Source organism: Takifugu flavidus, chromosome 9 (genome assembly GCF_003711565.1).
Source record: "Takifugu flavidus isolate HTHZ2018 chromosome 9, ASM371156v2, whole genome shotgun sequence".
In the NCBI taxonomy this organism is placed as follows: Eukaryota; Metazoa; Chordata; class Actinopteri; order Tetraodontiformes; family Tetraodontidae; genus Takifugu; species Takifugu flavidus.
Window position 1 is genome coordinate 3530101 of NC_079528.1, and position 20358 is coordinate 3550458.

The 20358-nt window shown below is 41.3% G+C and overlaps 4 protein-coding genes across 7 annotated transcripts; 3 read left to right on the top strand and 1 right to left on the bottom strand.

Moving 5' to 3' along the window:
* The first annotated feature begins 586 nt into the window (after positions 1 to 586).
* acsl4a (acyl-CoA synthetase long chain family member 4a) lies at positions 587 to 8244 on the top strand. 4 transcript variants are annotated; one of them, XM_057042955.1, is made up of 15 exons: positions 587 to 724; positions 2258 to 2620; positions 2702 to 2879; positions 2964 to 3073; positions 3282 to 3420; positions 3533 to 3683; positions 4753 to 4876; positions 4996 to 5067; positions 5184 to 5323; positions 5425 to 5597; positions 5679 to 5753; positions 5850 to 6038; positions 6177 to 6291; positions 6897 to 7054; positions 7139 to 8244. In XM_057042955.1, exons 2-15 carry the CDS (start codon positions 2261 to 2263, stop codon positions 7294 to 7296), a joined length of 2142 nt encoding a protein of 713 aa, XP_056898935.1. In that variant the 5' UTR covers positions 587 to 724; positions 2258 to 2260; the 3' UTR covers positions 7297 to 8244. The 4 variants fall into 4 exon arrangements, with proteins under 4 accessions (XP_056898935.1, XP_056898937.1, XP_056898936.1 ...); XM_057042957.1 differs by lacking the exon at positions 587 to 724 and adding an exon at positions 774 to 1579; XM_057042956.1 differs by lacking the exon at positions 587 to 724 and adding an exon at positions 1694 to 1948.
* On the bottom strand, positions 8238 to 9444 carry nxt2 (nuclear transport factor 2-like export factor 2). Its single transcript, XM_057042960.1, has 4 exons — positions 9284 to 9444; positions 9094 to 9180; positions 8618 to 8762; positions 8238 to 8502 (listed from the first exon to the last, which is right to left on the bottom strand). The coding sequence occupies exons 1-4, from the start codon at positions 9296 to 9298 to the stop codon at positions 8318 to 8320; spliced, it is 432 nt and encodes a 143-aa protein (XP_056898940.1). The 5' UTR covers positions 9299 to 9444; the 3' UTR covers positions 8238 to 8317.
* A 307-nt stretch (positions 9445 to 9751) lies between these two features.
* On the top strand, positions 9752 to 13464 carry psmd10 (proteasome 26S subunit, non-ATPase 10). The gene is made up of 5 exons (XM_057042959.1): positions 9752 to 9991; positions 10062 to 10160; positions 10371 to 10517; positions 11484 to 11650; positions 11794 to 13464. Exons 1-5 carry the CDS (start codon positions 9878 to 9880, stop codon positions 11945 to 11947), a joined length of 681 nt encoding a protein of 226 aa, XP_056898939.1. The 5' UTR covers positions 9752 to 9877; the 3' UTR covers positions 11948 to 13464.
* Positions 13465 to 16651: 3187 nt separating this feature from the next.
* On the top strand, positions 16652 to 20138 carry xiap (X-linked inhibitor of apoptosis). Its single transcript, XM_057042958.1, has 7 exons — positions 16652 to 16810; positions 17725 to 17990; positions 18269 to 18818; positions 18902 to 19001; positions 19072 to 19150; positions 19259 to 19295; positions 19553 to 20138. Exons 2-7 carry the CDS (start codon positions 17748 to 17750, stop codon positions 19744 to 19746), a joined length of 1203 nt encoding a protein of 400 aa, XP_056898938.1. The 5' UTR covers positions 16652 to 16810; positions 17725 to 17747; the 3' UTR covers positions 19747 to 20138.
* Positions 20139 to 20358: the final 220 nt, after the last annotated feature.

Here is a 20358-nt window from a genome sequence, read left to right on the forward strand (position 1 = left end):
TCTGTACTGGTTCCTTGAACTATTACCCACATTTGCTCAAAGATAGGGTTGGATAGGGTTTATTAATTCAAATTCAGTTGAAATAGAAGACGTGTGGATGGATAGAGTAAATGAAAAGAAGTTTGTTTATTAAATAAGCGTTTTAGCCTGTCTGAAAGTAAATTGTGTTTTCCTCTGCATTTCCAGTGCTCTAAGGCAAAAAATATATTACAATACAAATCTCTACTGTTGTGACATACATAAAATATAAAGTTTAAGTCATTGCAAAATTCGTGTGATTAATATATGCTCTTTAACAGATAAAAAAATATTTTGCTCTTCATAAATGCAATATTAAAATAATATTCTATTATTGGTCTTAATGACACTAAGTATTGAGTTCTTCGAAAATACTCTAAACTCTATTTTTCCAATATAACGACTCATCTGTACAGAAATTTACAAAATTTCGCTACTGGAACATTTTGGAGCAATAAATGACCAACACAACGTTGAAGAAACTATTACGTAAATGGACAAAAGCGCAAGATAGATGGAGCGTTTACTTCCGGTTTTAAAAAAAGAGGTCATCCGGCGGAAAAAACTCCACGTGCATCACTACACTCGACTCCTATTGGTCCAGAAATATGGAATCAGATGACGTAGTTCCTATTTCTAAATCCGAGAGGTAACTGTCGGTCATTTTGGTGTGGAGACGCGATTCACCGGCTTTGCTTTACTCAAGGTAAGAATGTCCTGAGGCTGTCAACAGAGCAGAGTATCATTCTCTATCCTAATCTCATTATTGCCTTTATCCTTATAGATTTACGGTTGGGTTAATTTGTTTAGCCGATGACTGGTATTAGCCGCGCTGCCAGGCGCTAACGGTACTGGCCGCCAGGCACTTGCCGGTGTTGACCAGGGTTGACGCGGCGTGGAGCGGCTTTGTCATCAGTCCCGCTGCTCGACCGTTGTCGTTCCACCGCCAAATGATGCCCGTTCCGAGGAGAATTCCCCTCTCCTGCTATACATCTCATTTTAAATTCTCTGTTCTATTGATCTACGCTGTTTTTCTATCGATCAAAAATAGGGTGGTCTATTATATTTGATTTGAGGTTTAATTTATAATCCCAAATGTCTATTGGGTAGTAATAATCTATTTAATTTACACCTTTTGGGCAAACTAAATGTGCGCATCTTTACCCTGCGTAATGGCGATGTTGAATAACCTACGGTGAAAATTATAGCAAGGCTTCAAGGTTGTCGAGCTAAAGAATAGACACAGGGGAACATTCTTTATGGGATGTAAGCAAGCCAGTTTTTAATTATAGTCCTCAGGGGGTAAAGGAACGTTTTATTGTGTATGCCTTTGTTGTCCATGGAGTCGTAGAAAACACTAAGTGGGCCTGTTTGAGGGAGAACCACTGTTTGCGTCTGTCATCGTGTTCGACAGGGTCTCATTTGACTGACGCACACGTCTTTTTGCGGAATTTATGGGCCTTTTGGAATGAAGCCAGATGTTTTAACGTGTACAGACATGTGATTTCTGACCTGAGAGGCTACCGCCGTCACACCACTGCTGTGAGCCACAATAACCGAGGTGATGTTTATTATGTTACAGCTGTGACAGCTGACCATCCATTCTGGTCAGCTTTGATTGCCCAAGCTATCTGAGACCTGAGCTTATTATAGTGAGACAACTTGCCCTGGAGTGGCCTTTTTAACTGGCCACGGTGTGGGGTGAGCTTCACGAGAACTGTCATTGGTTGCCCGCAGCTCGATCCTCTTCATTAGGATCCACAGGGCTGTGCAGTCATTGGATACAAGACAGAGTTCTTAGAGGTTAGCTTGGCACTGCATGTCTCAGTAGCCTACTCTTTAGTGGTGGAAGACAAATAAAGGTGCAATACTAGGGTATATAAACTCAAACGTCAATAGACATACAGTGGCAGAGCAGAGCCGGACACAGGTGAGTTACTCCAGCGAGGCGTTTGGATGTGTTTTTAGTTCAGCGTCTCCCTATTGCAAACTTTTACTCTTGAGAGAGGAATAAATCCAGAGTTGTATGCTTTCAACTGTAGCCCTGGCGTGCGTATTTTATATCTATTTCCTAATATGCACTTCTTTTTTTTCATCCTTCCATGTGTCATGTAGCATTGGGAGACCATGTGTTTTCATAATCTGGTAATAGGATATTTTATCTGCCTGTTATGTTTTAAAGAATCCCAAAGAACTAGTCTCACTCCTATTTTTTTGTTTTTTGCATCTTCTTTTGTAGAACATGATGGGTCTACAGACAGATTCTCTCCTTCAGTCGATCCTCCTTTTTCCAGTCCACCTTCTGATCTGGCTGTACTCCATGTTGACCTTCCTGCCCTGGTACTACATCACTGGTGCTGAACAAAGAAAGGCTCTTTCCAGCCGCATAAAAGCCCGCTCCACATCAGGCCGTGCGGAGGGACCATATCGCTCCGTGGACCATTTTGATTCTTTGGCCCGAGAGGACTTTCCAGGCAAGGACACCCTGGATAAACTGTTTGATTATGCTGTGCAGCGTTTTGGGCCACTACCTAGTCTTGGCACTCGAGAAGTATTAAGTGAAGAGAATGAGATTCAACCAACTGGTAAAATATTCAAAAAGGTAAGAAATAAGCCTATCTTTAAAAAAAAAAAAAAAAAAATGAAGATGTGTTATGCTTCAACCAAAACTTTTTCCTTCTAGCTGATCCTAGGGGATTATAAATGGCTCTCTTACAATGAGTTGGACACTCATGTCAGTCAGTTTGGCAGTGGATTGGCAGCACTGGGGCTGCAGCCCAAAACCAATATTGCTATCTTTTGTGAAACTAGAGCTGAGTGGGTGATCACCGCCCAGGCGTGCTTCAGGCACAATTTCCCACGTAAGTACATTCTAGTACATCCAGTGTGGTTAAATATGAGGTTCGTAATGCATTAACTGCACTTGGGCTTTGTATTCATTACAGTGGTGACATTCTATGCTACACTGGGAGAGGAGGCAATAGCATATGGACTCAACGAGACTGGTGTCACGCTTCTTGTCACCAGTGTGGCACTGCTGGAGACAAAGCTGAAAGTGAGATAACCCCTAGTAATGCATGATGAGAGCTGATCCTTATGATTTCAGTGGATACATTGAACAGATTTCCAGTTACTCCAGTAATTTACAAAATTAAAATAGGACCGTGTTGGTGTAACTCGACACAGAAAGTTGCAGCTCTTCCACAAATGCTTAAATAAATGAAACAGGATTCGGAGTCAAGTCAATTTCTTTGTCTTTCCAGAATGTGCTTTTACGGGTCCCAAAACTGAGGCATGTGGTCTATGTGGACCACAAGAGGGTGAACAGGGAGGGTTACCCAGCAGGGTTGTCCATCCACAGCATGCAGGACATACAAGAGCTGGGCATGCTTCCTGAGAATAGTATGTATTGCTCCAACTCCTTTTCTTTGTGTATCTTGGTAAAATTGAGGGATGGATGAAAGTCCAGATACAGCATATATATATTTTTCATTTGAGTGGATTTTTCTTTCAGGTGGAAGGGAAATATTGAAGCCCCAGCCATCTGATCTGGCTGTGGTAATGTACACAAGTGGCTCAACAGGCCGACCCAAAGGAGTCATGATGGCCCACAGTAACCTAATTGCTGGGATGACGGGCCAGTGTGAGCGCATCCCTGGACTTGGGTGAGTATCAGTCTTCATGTGTAGGATTTATTTCAAAATCACACTAGCATATTTATTGCTCCATTGTTAGGTTTTCTTGTCCAATCCAACAAGATTCAGAGTGGATAAAGATGATCCACATCATTCTATGTTTGGAAAATCTTGGATGTTCTACCAAATATTAGATATGAAGTGAAAAAGAGGGTGGCCTGAAGCTATTTATGTCACCTGCTCCAGTGTAGTCCAGTGTGTTATTGTGAAGTACTGTTGAATGTAAACACACAACAGTTGGTTACTCATCCAGCAAGTTGAGGCATAGTGTAAACATGACCCATCTTAGAAAATAGCAGCTTTGTTCCACAGAACGCAGTCACGGGGGTGGGGGGAGGGGGGGTGGCACTGTAGCAAACTACCTTCCTGGAGATCTGGTCAGACATTAGTCTCCAAAAGGAAGTGAGGATTTTGAGGTTGGCTCGATTTCTCACATAGGTGAGAGAAACTGGCAAGTTAGAGTTTAGGTGCAGTTTCAGCACGATTTAAAGACAATGTTTAACCTGGGTTAACCTTCACCTTGTTTCCATTCTGCCTAACAGTGTAAAATTATCTTTCACTATCATTTTTTCTCATTATGAACTTGAACATTCTGTTAGATTTTGCTGGCAAAGCATCAATCAGTCAAACATGAAAAACTAGTTAGAGCAGTTTGCCTCTGAATGCGTAAACAAGAGGGGCGGATGGACAAAATTAAGATGGAGCAACAAAAGAGTTTGTAAAGGCTGATGTACAGTCATCCAAACTGACTAATGTGAAGGTGATGTGTTAATGTTAGTCACGATTTATCCCCAAAAGAAGGGTATTATGAAACGGATCCTATTGCTCAGTGTGTTTTGCAATTAAGCTCCCAGCTCTTATTAAAGCTCATTGTTGCGCTAACACAGGCGTATCTCTGTTACAAAGGCACGAAAGTACTGCCTGAACCAAACGGCTTACTTATTACAAACAGTGAGTCAAGGAAGTGTCACCATCAAGGAACAGAAAACATCACCACTGATGACTATACTCTGTACTTTCTCTGGCTATCTTCCAACAGGCCCGATGATATTTACGTAGCATATCTGCCCTTGGCTCACGTTCTGGAAATGACTGCTGAAATCTCCTGTGTCTCGTACGGCTGTCGGATCGGCTACTCGTCTCCTCAGACGTTGTCGGATCAGGTAAATGCTAAAAATAGCTGCAAGTCATTTGAGGCTCGTCAGTGTTTTTGAAGTTTGAGGTTGGGTTGTTTTCTTTTGCCGCTGAGACAGGTTGTGCTCATTGACATTTTTCTCTTTAGTCCACAAAGATTAAGAAAGGAAGTAAAGGAGATTGTTCGGTACTCAATCCTACTCTGATGGCAGCTGTGCCGGTGAGAATCCAGCTTTTTATCTTTTCTCTCCTGTTATAAATCCTGCTTCAGTTTCTCCAATTCTTATTAAGCTAATCATGGTCACCTGTCTTAATGAATTGTTTTATCCCCTAAAGGAAATCATGGATCGCATCAACAAGAATGTGATGAGCAAAGTACAGGAAATGAATTTTATTCAGAAGAGGCTCTTCACAATGGGTTACAACTATAAGCTCGAGCAGATCGAGAGAGGCTATGATGCACCTCTGTGCAATGCGTAAGGAACCACTTGTGACTCCTTCATGTCATTTCAGGGATTGTTTTATTTTATTTTTTTTAAATGTTTAAATTAAACAGCACTTCGCTCTGTTTGCGCAGCTTGTTGTTCCGGAAGGTGAAGAGACTGCTCGGAGGGAGGGTGAGGTTGATTCTGTCTGGAGGTGCCCCGCTTTCTGAAGCAACTCAAAGATTCATGAATGTGTGCTTCTGCTGTCCCGTGGGTCAGGGCTACGGCCTCACTGAGACCTGTGGAGCAGGCACCATTACTGAGGGTGAGCAGAGGCCTGAAGCGTAGCACAGACACAGAACACAGAACTGAGAATCATTAGCTAAAATTGCATTTCTTTATATAGTCGCAGACAACAGCACCGGTCGTGTTGGAGCTCCTCTTCTGTGCAGTGAAATCAGACTCAGGGACTGGCCTGAAGGTATTAATGACAATAGTTTTCCTTATTAAAATGATTACCTTTTATTAGCTACTATTATGAGTGTTTCTATATCACCTTACTAAATAAATTTCCCAGGCGGCTATACTACTAATGACAAGCCGAACCCAAGAGGGGAGATCCTGATTGGTGGAGCCAATGTAACTTTGGGTTACTACAGCAATGAAAGTAGCAATCAGGACTACCTGGAGGATGAAGCGGGTCAGAGGTGGTTCTGCACTGGAGATGTGGGAGAGATCCACCCTGACGGCTGTCTACAGATCATTGGTGTGTGTAAGCTCTTTGAGGGAACAGTTATTTCCTAATGCATTTCATGGCACTGATGTGCACATTTGGTGTGGGTGAAACTGCTGACATTCATGCCATTTACACTTTGTAACAGAACATTGATATATTTATATGTAGACCGTAAGAAAGACTTGGTGAAGCTGCAGGCCGGGGAGTACGTGTCTCTTGGTAAAGTGGAGTCCGTCCTCAAAAGCTCAACGCTCATCGACAACATCTGCGCATACGCCAACAGGTCAGTTACCTTCTTTTGAGTTAGCTTAAATTGCTTTCTGAGAAGTTATCTGGCTCAACAATCATTGGTGTGTTGAAGCACATTTAATGACCTTGTGGCTCACCAAAGAGAATTATTAAGACTGACTTCTCTGTAACACAGCACAGCTTCCCTTTGTCCATAAACAGTACCGGTAGTCAAATGAACTTCTTTCCTGAGCTTCTCAGAAAGCTGCAGGTTTTTACTACCGGTAAATGTTACAGTTTTATTCACCCTGAATGCTGATATTATTACATTTAAGGGAAAATATGCTGGAAAATCCTCGGAAAGTCAGTAGAATTAGGTGATACTGTACGCTTGACATATCACGGGTACTACTGCATCTGTTTGTTCATTTAAAGACCAAAAAATGAAAATCTGTAACACAGGAAAAATGATCATTGCATCTAAATAGTCATTGAATCAACGTGTTCCTGTTAACAAAACTGTAAATTTATAAACAGTATAGTAGGCACCTGCATGTTCTGCTTAGCTGATAGTTTGAAATATCAATTCAATCAAGAATTTGGTTTGGGGATTTCAGCTTCAGACTGTTTGAGGTAACTCTGTTAATGATCCTTGTGCAGCGAACAGAACTATGTCATCAGCTTCGTAGTCCCTAACCAGAAAAGGTTAACGCAGTTGGCCAAACAGAGGGGCATTGTTGGAACATGGGAGGAGATCTGCACTCATCCTGAGATGGAAAGAGAAGTGTTAAAGGAGATTAAAGAGGTCGCTGTAAACAGTAAGAGTCAAACATTTGCTTTCACGCAGACTTATTTTACAAAGCTGTTTATCCAGTGCACTAAACTAAAGTCCTCTGAAATAGTTAAACTCCAACGATTTGAGATTCCGGTGAAGGTGCATCTGAGTCCTGACCCGTGGACCCCAGAGACGGGACTGGTCACCGACGCCTTCAAGCTGAAGAGGAAAGAGCTGAAGAACCACTATCTACATCACATTGAGAGAATGTACGGGGGGAAGTAACTGAACCATTTTCTTCCTGGTTTCACCAATTTTCACACTCGCCACCAACTTTTTAAGTGTAAATATTTCCAGTACCAAATTGGAACTTGCTTCTTTTTTTGAGGTTTGTGAATTAAGTGTGTTCAAATGAACAAAAGATGAAGCTGTAGGTAGGTGTAGCCGTCACTCCATATGTGCTGCTTTTTACCTTGTGTCTTGAAGTTTTGATTATTTAAGACAGGCACTCTGTGGTCCAGATACATGATTTCAGGTCATCGCAGGTTTTAATACTCATTGTAGTCCGTTGGCACTTATTTTGCACTTCTGTCCTCCAGTAGATGATGCTTCCACTTTAACCTATTGACTGTGATCATCACAGAGGACCGCTTTCTTTAGTTCAAATTGGAGTACTGATGTTACTGTGCCTTCAAACGACAGTACTGGTGTCATCGAGCAGCAGTGGCATCCAGGTTAAAGCAGTTGAACAGTAGTGCTTGAACTGCCATGTCATGTTTATTTAGGATGTGAAACAACCGTTTGGCTTATCAGACTTTCTCTCCACTGTTGTATTTAATTCCTGTTGTGTCATGTTCTTAAAAAGACCAAAATGTGTGCACAAAATGACTCAGGAAGACAAAGATGTGCTCATAAATGATATTGTAGGTTGTAGTGGGTTTACTTGTATAGAACAGTCATAAATTTTGTTGACACACTTATTTATTGAGGTTGAAACTTGAAGATGGCTAATTAGTGAAATGGTCATTAGCTCTATAGGAATAATACTGTTTAGTTTACCTTAGTTGCTAGGTTAATTTACAATATGGTGTCAATGTTACCTTAAGTTAAATTTGTTTGAAAGTTTAAGCACTACATGGCACTCTTTTATAGATGGTCATGTAGCCATGTATTTATTACTCCATCGCGTCCACTTGGCTTGTTCACCATTTTGAAAATAAACAATGTTTTGTATTTGGTTTTCATTTTATTACATAAATATAAAGCACCATGATTTTCTTCTACGGATCAGTCGGTGAGTGGGAGCTCAACTATTCCAATCTTGAAACCTGAAGCAGTCACTGGCGATCTTCCAGACGGGCTGGTCGCTGTTGGGTGTAGCCTGGGCTGTCAAAAGAAAGTTCTGGTTGAAGAAGCGCAGTTTGTTCCCCTCAAACTTCACTGTCCCACCGGTTACAACAAGCAGAGTGGTTTGGCCTTGGGTCGCTTGCTCTGTCAAAGAAGGAATAGATTCATGTACAATTTCCCCATTTGGACTACTTCAAAAACAACACCTTAAATTCATGTATAAACAGGAAAAAAACATTTGAACGATTTTGCCTCTAACCATGAACAGGCTGACAATCGACTGTGTGAACTTGGAATTCACTTGATGGCAATGACTCAAAAAACTCTCCCAGAGCGTCCTGTCCTGAGATAGCATTCCCATTCCACACCAGCGTGGCCTTGTCCAGGTAGAGTCGGGTCAGGTTCTAAGACAGGGGAGGTATTAAGGAGTTAGAACCATCATATAACAAGGTTGGGGAGACTCTGAAAACCAGATTTAATGACATGTCAATCATAATGTATGTCAGTCTGTGCAAATTTAGGCCCCAAGGACATACGAAAATTACATTTCAAATGATTTACACGAATTTATCAAAAATAGTCGAAGGGCTCTACGACAAAGTCGGTGTGGTGTGAACAGCATTGACATTTGTCGGCTGCTAAAACTTGATCGTCAAGAATTGTTTCAATTACGGAATCGGATTTCGTGTCGACGCCAGCACGCTCAAGACCCGAAAACAAAGAATCACAACTTACCCTTCTTTTCTTATCCATGCAGTCGTAATAAATATTTATGAATTCTTCTGAATATCTGCATGACTGATCGACATGAGTCCTGAAATCCTAGTGAGACATAAAATGTAAATGGAAAACATGAGTAATCACTAAAAAGAAAAGATAATCATGGGGCACAACATGTAGAAACCAAGAAACGTCTTAAACCCACCATTTTGTTTGGCATAAGTACAGATATACCGTGGTATGATTACGAATGTTACCATCAAAGACAGTAGTATAGTTTAAACATTAGTTGGATTTCTTCTCTCGAAAGTGCGTTTATTGGACCATCCGGCACATTTACGGCAATTCACGACTATTTGCAGCCTGCTTTACGGGAAGATAGACTTCTTTGTTTTGTTACGGTGGTTGGTATCTAATCAAAGATGGCGCATTTTCGCCACCTACTGTGCTGAATGTGAACTTTCTTGATGGGTTTGATGGGTAATCTCAACGATTATTTTTAAATGTAAACACCTTAATTTTTTTTCTCTGACAATTTCATAAAAATTTGTTTAGATTTTTTTTCCAATTATGTTGCTAATAGAAAGACAAACACCGGCTAAAAACATTGAGACGGGGAGCTTGACGAGGACGACGACGTTTTATTTTGAAGGAAGAAAAGAGTACCCGGAAGTATCTTTGTTTATTTCCGGAATTGTAAGTCAATGTAAGACACGCGATATTAGCCTAAATTCTTGCATTTACCTGCTAAACTGTTAAACGTGAGACCCTTTTCAAGTATTTTTCACATCATTTGACAATGGAAGGCTCTGTTTCAAATGTGGAGATCTGTAATTTTGCCTACACGGGGCAGTTTGACAAATTAAAACAGTCCATCCTGTCAGATAAATCCCTTGCCTGCAAAACAGACCAGGTAAAAACGCCAAGTTGGATTTGTGCTAAATGAGAAAGTGTCGTTTTCAACATCGTCTCTGTCGCCTCAGGACCGTCGAACCGCGCTACACTGGGCTTGTTCTGCCGGCCACACCAACATTGTAGAGTTTCTGCTTGACCTCGGAGTTGAAGTGAATCTTGAGGATGACGTGAGTTCTTTAATATTCCTTCCAATGTGTGCAACATAAAGAGTTGTCTAATGCAGCAGCAAAATAACATAATTTAACATGCCCCAGCAAAATATAATAAGTACCATCTTAAAATGGCCACTTTCACCGCTTAAATTTAAATACGTTAGATATTGCACACTGTTAAGTTTAAAAGATATGGCTTTAATAACATGAATTATTGCTTTCTAGGCTTCATGGACCCCCCTTCATATAGCAGCATCTGCAGGCAGAGAAGACATAGTCAGATCTTTAATATCCAAAGGAGCTCAGTTGAATTCAGTTAATCAAAATGGATGCACTCCTTTACACTATGCAGCATCAAAAGACAGATATGAGGTATGTTTTTGGTTTTGCTGTATTGATTGCTTGAATTTTTCTGTATTGATCTCCACCACAATGTTCACAGAGTCATTTGGACCACTCCTGAATCTGCTAATTGTGTATCTGAAGGTGAACTTTAAACGGGCCACTTCATAATATTCTTATTACCTTCACCACAAATGATATGTGACAGCCACCATTTGTTTCTTTGTCTCTGGCTTTCTTTGAAATAATTTAAGTTAAAAAGATTTTTGGGGGGGAAATGTTACTTTTTAAAATTGCTATTGCAATTTTGCTCATGTTTCTGATTCCAAAGGGTCTTTGACCTTAGTTTTTTAGTTGACCATACTAAAAGCTTGTCTTTATTTAGGGCTGGAGATTAAAAATACCACTTTTGAATTGATGATAATCAGTGATAGCGAAAAGAGGAATTGCAATGTTTGAAACACATAAGCACACATCGACACATTTATCCCGTGAATGACACTTTTATACTGACCACATTCACTGACACAAACAAAAATGTTCAAGCAAATAAATGCTGATCCCAGACTGCAGCTTCAGCTGTATATCAGTGTAGCCATCATGTGCATGACTGTTGATATTCAGTGTGTCTGCAAGTGATAACTGGGACTCACTGGTATGATGTGAAACACACTAAGAAACTTTTGTGTCTTTTATTTATTGGGAAACCTAATACATTTTTAAGCAGTTGTTCATATTAGTCCATGTTGTGATATGTTTTATATTGGATATCGCATATATTCAGGTGTGACAGTAAACTATTGTTCTTATTTTTACCCAACAAAGCTCTTAGGGTACATCAAAGAACATTACTGGCAACAGCCAAAAGAAAGATGAAAATCTCTCATCTGAAAAAGGAGAAGGGGACCTGAAAATGTCTGCTTCTCAGAAATGGAATGTAGGAAAAAAAGACAAATGTTGCTTATTGATCTTGAGCACAGCTGTTGCCCTCTACAGATTGCCCTGATGTTACTGGAGAACGGAGCAGACCCCAATGTCACCGACAAGTTGGAGTCCACGCCTCTACACAGAGCTTCTGCCAAGGGCAACTACCGCCTCATCCAGCTGCTCCTCAAGCAGGGGGCCTCGACCAACATCCAGGACTCGCAGGGAAATACACCACTGTATGGGGGAGAAGTATTAATCTTAAAGAACAGCAAAGCTAATAGCACAAAGACGACGATTCATCAGATTGTCGAAATCTGACATAAGTGTAAAAGACTTGGTGACTTTGTGTAACAATTCACTTTTTTTTTCTTTATTCCAGCCATCTAGCCTGTGATGAAGAGCGTGTGGAAGCAGCAAAGTTGCTGGTGGAGCATGGGGCCAGCATCTACATTGAAAACAAGGAAGAGAAGACCCCCTTGCAGTTAGCCCAGGGCGGTCTTGGATCCTTATTGCGTCGAATTGTGGAGGGCTGATGAATATGAATATGTATCAAATGTAGAAAAATGTCAAGAAAATTACAAAGAAAAGGATAAACAATGGGCTGTATTTTATCTTTGGGTAGTAGATATCTGATTTTTTTAAAAACTAATTGCATTCCTTTTTATGAATACAAAATGTCAACAGTAACATTGCTTTATATTTGTTTGGTCTACCTAACACCAAATTGTCATATTCATACCCTCTGAATTTTTTTTTGTTCACTTGCTGATAGTTTCCGTGTTCTGTGTGTCACTGATCGTTTTCCTCAATAATCCGCTATACATTACTTTGTCCACGAGGGGGCACTCGTCCAAACGTGGAATGTAAGAATGATGACGCGTCTGAGGACACATGAGCATGAGTTTTAGATTTTATTCAGAAATCGTAAACTAAAACACAGACATCAGGCATCTTTAAGAACCAAACACAGGCATCTTTAAAAACTAAAATGAAAAAAAATTAAAGACTACAAAAACTCACAAAAGACAACAAATGATTAAAACATTTCTGCCAGTCTTAAGAGGCAGGCTGCCTTTGGGCTCCTGGTTTCTTCTACGATCCGTCCTCAACTTCCATCGTGCACTGGAGACAAAGTTTCTGGCAGTTGCCACGGTGGTGGGCTGATTTGCTCACTTAAGAGGGCTTGGGGTCAAGTAGAACACAAATAAAAGTACATTAATGCTCAGAACCTTTTCTCTCTGTAATTCACCATTTCTCTCCAATAATGTTGGATACTCATAGTGCAGAAGACAATCCTGACATCCTTCAGAGTCTCACACTTTTAAACTGCAGCCACCATTTGGCTCAGCGTGTTCTCCTGTTTAGAAACACCATCATCATCATCATCATCACCAGAGGAGCGTGCTGGATTGTGTCTCTGGAGCAAAAGCTGAAAGGATTCTGGAGCCTGACACAATCTGACCACTGGCTTCAGTGAAAGTTAAAGCCTGTTTAACTTGGGAGCTCCAGCACTAATTGCTACCCTTTTCCCCAAATTTGTCCAAGTCTTCTGGTTGCCATGGTGTTACCTGCAGGTGTGTCTCATGCCCCCGATGACACCTGGTGCAGCTGATTTGTGGCTACTGAGGGTCTGTTTATATGCCTCAACATTTAGGTTGGGCACCTTCTTTGTCCTCTGTCAAAGCTGCGGTCTCCCTGTGTGGTGGCGATCGCTCCAGTTTGGTGTCGTGTGTGGCCTCCTGCTGAGCAGCTGCATCAGCAACAGTGACACCCTGAATGTCAAACATTAATGACACACACGACCTTTCAAGCAGAAATGTGATATGATGAAATGTGGTTTGTGCTCATTTGAAGCCACTTTCTCCTCTATGAACTTGCAGTCTTCTGATCATCAAACAGGACGTTGCAAAATTTAATACTGATTTTCTGTCCCTCGGAGCTCTGCCCTTCAACAATGTGTGGACGTATACCATATATTCAGTGCTTTTTTTCAAAGGTTGAATTCCAGTTATTTTTATGTCATTTCCCAACATTAAAACATTAAAACTTCTTTCCCGTTCTCCTGCAGCATGGCTTAAAAGAGGCCCTACCCTGATTCATGTTGAAATGATCATTGCTTACCTGATTAAAATTATTAACTACATTGTAGCAGAAATTAGCGTTTGGTATTTTTATATTATAAAAGAGGAAGACGAGAATGTCTCATTACATTTCCACATGCTCCCCAACTAAAAGATTGAGTCTTGAGTGGTTTAGAGTCTAGAACTTTATGTATTTTATATATTACCTTATATTATAACATGCATTGGTTCTGTTTGTGACATCATACACAAACTCTGTATGTTTATTGTTTTAAAGCCACAATATTCAGCAAAAAGAGGCTAACCAAACCTGCATTACATCAACTTGTTCCTTCTCTGCTCTTGATCAGTTTAAATTAAAAACCCACCACGTTGCTCTATCAGTGGTGTGTTTGTCTCATCTGTCCTCCACATTTCAACATTTGAAAGTCTGACTTGACCCCAATCCTGCCCATTCTGACCCAGTTAGGCCATAGCTTGTATATTATATTTTAAAAAAACTAAAAATATAAAAACAGTGGTTGTGGAATTATTCATAAATTGCATCTTCATTCAAATGTGTAAACATGAGGGATAATGACTTATCTTTAACTGTACTTTTAAATACCCGAGTCATTTTCCTGTGAGCCTGTGGAGATGCGTACTGACACATGTAATTTGAAATTATTGGCCTGTGATTGATCATTCACGACTAAATAAAAACACATGTTGAGGGAGTTAATAAAACTTCATGATCTATTTAATCTTTGCCTAAATCTTAACGTGTAACCTTCCCCACTAATGCACTCCTGCCTCGTCGTGCATCATCTTCATCTCTGTCATCTCCTGACCTTTTAAGATTGACACATCTGTATTTATGACTTTACAGCACAATAATTACAACTTTGCATTAAATAAAAACAGAAAAATTCCCTGCATAAAGTACCCCTGCAGGATTCTCATTATAATATTTAAAGTAGTTACTCCTGTAAACAACCCCTGTTTATTTAGAGCAGGTGGACACAACAGGAGGACGTGACCGTTGACGTCATCACAACACCTTCGGTGAGGTGCGCATTGGTAGTGGTTAGTTAGTGCAGGTAAACAGGCTTGAACTTTCATTCAAGCCATCTAAAGCGAAGCAGAGGTGGTGCTGAAGCATGGACAGATTCGTTGTAGAAGGGCACGCACTGAACGGGGCTTTCTACGAGGTGAGACGCTGCTGACCTTAGACTTCATCCCGGCGGGAGCAGCTGCAGACTTTACCTTCATAAATACTCAGCTGTGCTTCTTTAATCAGAACATTTTAGACACAAAGTCCTGAAAAAATTCTCCTTATATAAGGAAAGTTCATAATCACATGTTTTTATGGAACTCTAAAGCCTGTGGCTTCTCGGACTGTTCTCACATCAGGACCCAATCAGATTTGTTATTGGAGACTGGCTGAATATCATTTATGAAAACTAGTAAGTCTAATCCTTCTAGAAACATCTCCTGGGTTATTTTATTTAATTTAAATCTTGTGTTGGTTTAAACTTCTCGTCAAGGTGCATTTTAGAAATGTTTATTGCATTGACCAGTTGACTGATATGTACTTTGTAATTATTGTTTGTTAATTCATTAAATTATTTGTAGCCCACGTGTGCCATTTTTTGTGAGGTGTGACGGTGTGCGGCTGCCTCCTCCAATTGTCTCCCGTAGAGTTGGTGTAGGAGATGTGGTGGAGGTGAGGACCATGTCAACTTTCAACAGATTCAGATCTGGTAGTTGTAGTTTTTCCTGATTTTATTTCTCTGTTGGCTCACAGGTTTACTCCAGGGTCTGTCCTTGGGAACCGTTTGGCTGGTGGTTGGCCCGGATCACACGAATTATAGAAGAATTAATTCTCTTGTTGACGCAGACCAAAAGTTCTGACATCACGGCTCCTGGAGTTGATTTATCATTAAAAAATGCAAATGTTATTGAGAGATACGTAAATCAGCTGTTATTAACAAAGCGGCTGTTCTTCTGCTCTTTCCAGTGGTGTCTGATTCAATATGTGGCAGGAGACTTTGAGTTTCTCAGGGGTACAGTACCTTTGGCCCCCGAATCCTTACGGCTTATGCTCCAGAGATGCACTCCTGCACAACCTTCAATTCATGGAAGAACGACCAAGACTCATGTTGCAGGTTAGTGCTCAGAATAGTCCACATGGGTCTCGTAAACAAGCGACCACAACCTTGTTGTGTATCCACAAGTGTAATGTGGATCTTTGTCAGTTTTTAATTGGACTTTGTATAAACAAGCTGCTGTCAATCACATCTGATCCATCTGTCCCTCTACCCGACCATGTAGGAGATGGAGCAGCACCATGCAGAGGCCAAGGAGTCCAATCAGGATGGAGTCGGTGACACAGGCACTCAACCAAGTGGCTGTGCTGAAAAGGAAAGGATCAATGTGACAGAAAACAGCAGCCACTCACTCCGGAACTGTCAGAGCAACAAGGGCTACCACAGCCGGCCATCCGACTCTGGGGAGAATGAATGACTTGCATTATAATTCACATTTGAGAGGAATAGGAAGGATGATGATGGTGTTTCTAAACAGGAGAACACGCTGAGCCAAATGGTGGCTGCAGTTTAAAATTGTGAGACTGAAGAAGGACATCAGGATTGTCTTCTGCACAGTGAGTATCCAATATTATTAGAGTGAACTGATGTTAATCACAGAAAGAGAGAAACGGCTCTGAGCATTAATGTACTTTTATTTGTGTTTTAGTCGAGCCCAAGCCTGCTCCAGTGAGCAAATCGGCCCACCGCCATGGCATCTGCCAGAAACTTCAGCTCCAGTACACGATGGAAGACAAAACGAGGAGGAGCCCAAAGGCAGCCCACCTCTTCAGACTGGCAGAAATGTTTTAATCATTTGTTTTTATCTTTTGTGAGTGTTTGTAGTCTTTAATTTTTTAATTTCAGTTTTTATTGATACAGATATGTAATTGCGCACTGAATAAAATTTAAAACTGATTTGGCTCACTTTGCGACGCCTCCATATTTATCCTCTCGCCATTATAATGACATGCTAATTGAAAATTATAATTCTTGGAATTAGAAGTCATTGAGCGACTTTTCGGACAGCCAATAGCGGCTCTCCTTATTAGGGTGTGGGGACACGCCCCCTGACGTCAGGCTCGTGGGCAGCTGGGATGCGCACATCAGTCTGCGCAGAAAAACGACATGATTCACATTTCCTGTAACAAGGGGTTGTTTTAGGAAAACACCCAATTTTACTTACTGTTCGTTCAAATACAAAGTGGGGAAAGACATCGGAGAGCTGGCGCGTCAACATTTTTAAACGGTAACTTCAAATAACTTTTGGGGACTAGTAGACCTTGGCTAAAGCTTAGCGAGCTAATGTTGCTAGCGTTCAAAGCGCTGGTCAAAGTTCAGCTGTCGCTACCGATCACTCACTGTCCGGGCGTATTTATGTGATCCCATCGACGTGACCGTTTTAAACACGTTATCCAGCACGTATGAGTGGCAGGAATTGTCCTCTGTCGGGTTCCAGCAGCGGGTACCTGTCAGAAAGTATGGCGGCTGCTGTGTCGCTATTGTGGGACATGAGCCAGAGGGATCGTTCGAGAGTTTGCTGCATCGGTCGTTGGATTAAAGCGAGACGGGTCCGAGATTTGCTCTTCTGATCACGCAGTTTAACGCATTTCAGTAAAAAAGGCTTCACTTTAGTATTTACTCAGTAAATACTTTTCATCGCTTGTGTTTTGGTGACCATATGACGTTCGCTAACATTCCGGTCCAAAGTTCACCAGTAGCTGCTGCTAGAAGAATCTATAAATACTTGCTTGATCAGTCTAATGCTGCAATTACAACACATATTGTTTTCTCCTGTTGAGAAAGACTCACGGTAATATCAACTTGCTTGTGAGCTACTTCATTAAACGTGTTAAAAAGAATGACAGAAAACATGAACCCATTTGACAACATGCAATTAAAAAAAGAGTTTTTTTTTTTTTTTACCTGAATGGATGTAATGAAGACCTCTAGAGAACCTTTTTATTGCACACTCCTCCCAAGTGCCCAACCTTGACATGGAATACTGTACCTCCATGTCATTAATCTGGCTGTTTCTCTTAAAGGAACAGTGTTTTGTTTTTTTAACAATAGGCTTCATGCACTTAACTTCCAAATTCCAAAAGTGTCTATTCATAGAAAGTACTAGCTATTTACTATATTTCTTTTTTTTATGCCCATCAGAATTGGCTAGTCAGCAGATTACAATGGAGGACCAACAACACGACAGCGGCACTTTGGAGATGGACAGTGCTGAAGATTTTTCACTGATCACAAGTCGTCTGGAATCATTTCGCGGCTCCAACCTGGTGCAGCTGGTGCCGGCTGAAAGATTAGCCCGTGCTGGGTTCCACTACATCGGGCCTTCTGATCGCGTGCGCTGTTTCAGCTGTCATAAGACTGTGGAAAACTGGTGCACGGGGGACAGACCTGTGGAGAGGCATAAGGAGGTAAGCCTCTCTTACACCTTCTTGAGCTTAAGCATTCACTTCTGAATTGAAAATGACAGAAATTTACGGTCAAAGTGGCTCGTCGCAACAAGTTGTAGCAACAATTTTGTGAGATGATTCATGAAATATACTGACATATAGTATATAATTATAGACATCTTTTCCTTCAATTTATTATAGAAACAAGAAGTGATTCATTCAAACACCATTGTGATTTATTCTTCTTGTTTTCATTCTTCCTCTGCTGGAGTTAATTCCCATTTTTCTCATTGTTACAGGTTTCTCCATTTTGCAAATTTCTCAGTTGTATTTATCGAACCAGTTCCACCTCACTGACGAACGGCTCTGCCTACAATGAAGAAGCAGAAGATATGGAATATCGTCTGAGAACAGGACAGGTGGTCGATGAGTCCATTTATCCAGTGGTCCCTCATATGAGGAGTGAAGAAAGCCGGCTTCACACCTTTTCTACGTGGCCCTTGACTGCACCAGTGAGCCCGTGCGATCTGGCCCAAGCTGGCCTTTACTACTTAGGGCAGTGTGACCAGGTTCAGTGTTTCTGCTGTGGTGGCACACTGGCTGACTGGGAAATCGGGGATTCCGCCTGGGCAGAGCACAGCAAACATTTCCCTTTCTGCTTTTTCATCCTGGGGCACGATGTTGGCAATATACCTTTCCAGGGGTCTATAGAGGAGGAAGGCAGCGGCAGGCTACATACAAGTGCCAGCGTCCACATGGGGACATTTGAGGAAAGGCTGAGGAGTTTTGCTGGTGTCAACCACCCTCTAAACATAGAGAGGCTTGCGAGAGCTGGCTTCTACAGCAACGGTACAGCACCTGTGGTGTGAAGCCAGAGTAAAAGATTCTTACGGTTGCAATCTTTGCTGTATTGAGGTCTTGTCTGATTGTAGGAACAGAGGACATGGTGCTGTGCTTCTGTTGTAATGGGGGATTAAAGGGATGGCAACCTGAAGAAGACCCTTGGGAACAACATGCCAGACACTACCCAGGGTAGGTACAACCGCCATTATTTAATATTCTGGAATGCTGTGCCTTTTAAAACAGCTTTTCTCTTAATCAGATGCCGCTTCCTGTTGGCCGAAAAAGGGCAAGAGTTTGTCAACCGCATCCAGCTACAAATGCCACAACAAAATAAAGCTGTAAGTGTTGTGCTTTTATGGATTGGACTTGAATGAATGGTTGTAGCTTCAACATAACGGGGAGCGGCGTTTTATATCCTGGTCATAAATGTTTCTGCTTGTTTTCAGAGTTCGGATCAGAATGGATTTTTGGCAGCGAGAAATGGTACGGACACACAAACAATAATTCATTTTTTAAGGAACGCCATAGGACAGGCTCTAGAATCCAGCATAGTGGAAAAACAGTGATTCTGAACAAGCTCAGCCAGGCAGGACCAGGCTCCTGGGTCCTTGTAGAGGACTGTTTTAATTGCTCGCCACACGGTGAACCTGCTTTTAGTGCAGAAAAGTAGTCCCAGAGTCACAGCAGCTATGAATCAGCAGTGTTAGTAATTCTGTGTGTTTGTAATTCTTTTCTTTCAGACGATGACCCACTGGAAAAGCTGCAGAAACTCCAGCGGGAGAAACTGTGCAAAATATGTATGGACAAAGATATTGATATTGTCTTCATCCCGTGTGGGCATCTGGTCACTTGTAACGAGTGTTCAGTATCACTCATCAAGTGTCCAATCTGCTGTGGAGACATAAGGCAGAAGGTCAAGACCTACATCACTTAAGGGAATCATTAATCGTGTCTCTTATTAATGCTGCTTTCTCTCTATAAGAGTCTATTTTTAATATTAAATGTAAATACCATGTAATATATAATTGACATGTTTGTATATATATGGATGCAACTTAATATTTTCGCTATAGTAGATAAAATAGCATTGGATAAGTAATAGTGGTGAATATTTTAAACAGTTTTAGCCCATACAAGGACAATTACTATTTGACACCAGTCGTGCCAGAGGTGCCTTTTCTTCAGGCTTTTACTTGCGTCTTGTTTGTTGCCACATTACATTTTAAAGTAAACGTGTGTGTGACGTGTCACCCATCCATTTTGTCCATCTCTCCTAAAAATGTATGTATGTCTAATAAATTCCTTTGGAATATGCCTCAAACCAAACATTTGCTTTACCTAGTCTGTCATTTTGTATTAAAGTGGGACAGTGCGTGAGGGTGGCAGAGAGAGAACTACGATGAGTATTTCCTTTGCATAAATGCATGTTCTGCCTTTGTTCAAAACCAACACGAGAGGATCAGCAGAGTGTGAGATGACACTTCTGGGTTATCGTTGCGTTTTGGAGCTTCAGGCCGCAGGGGCGTAATACCGCCGGCGAACACCG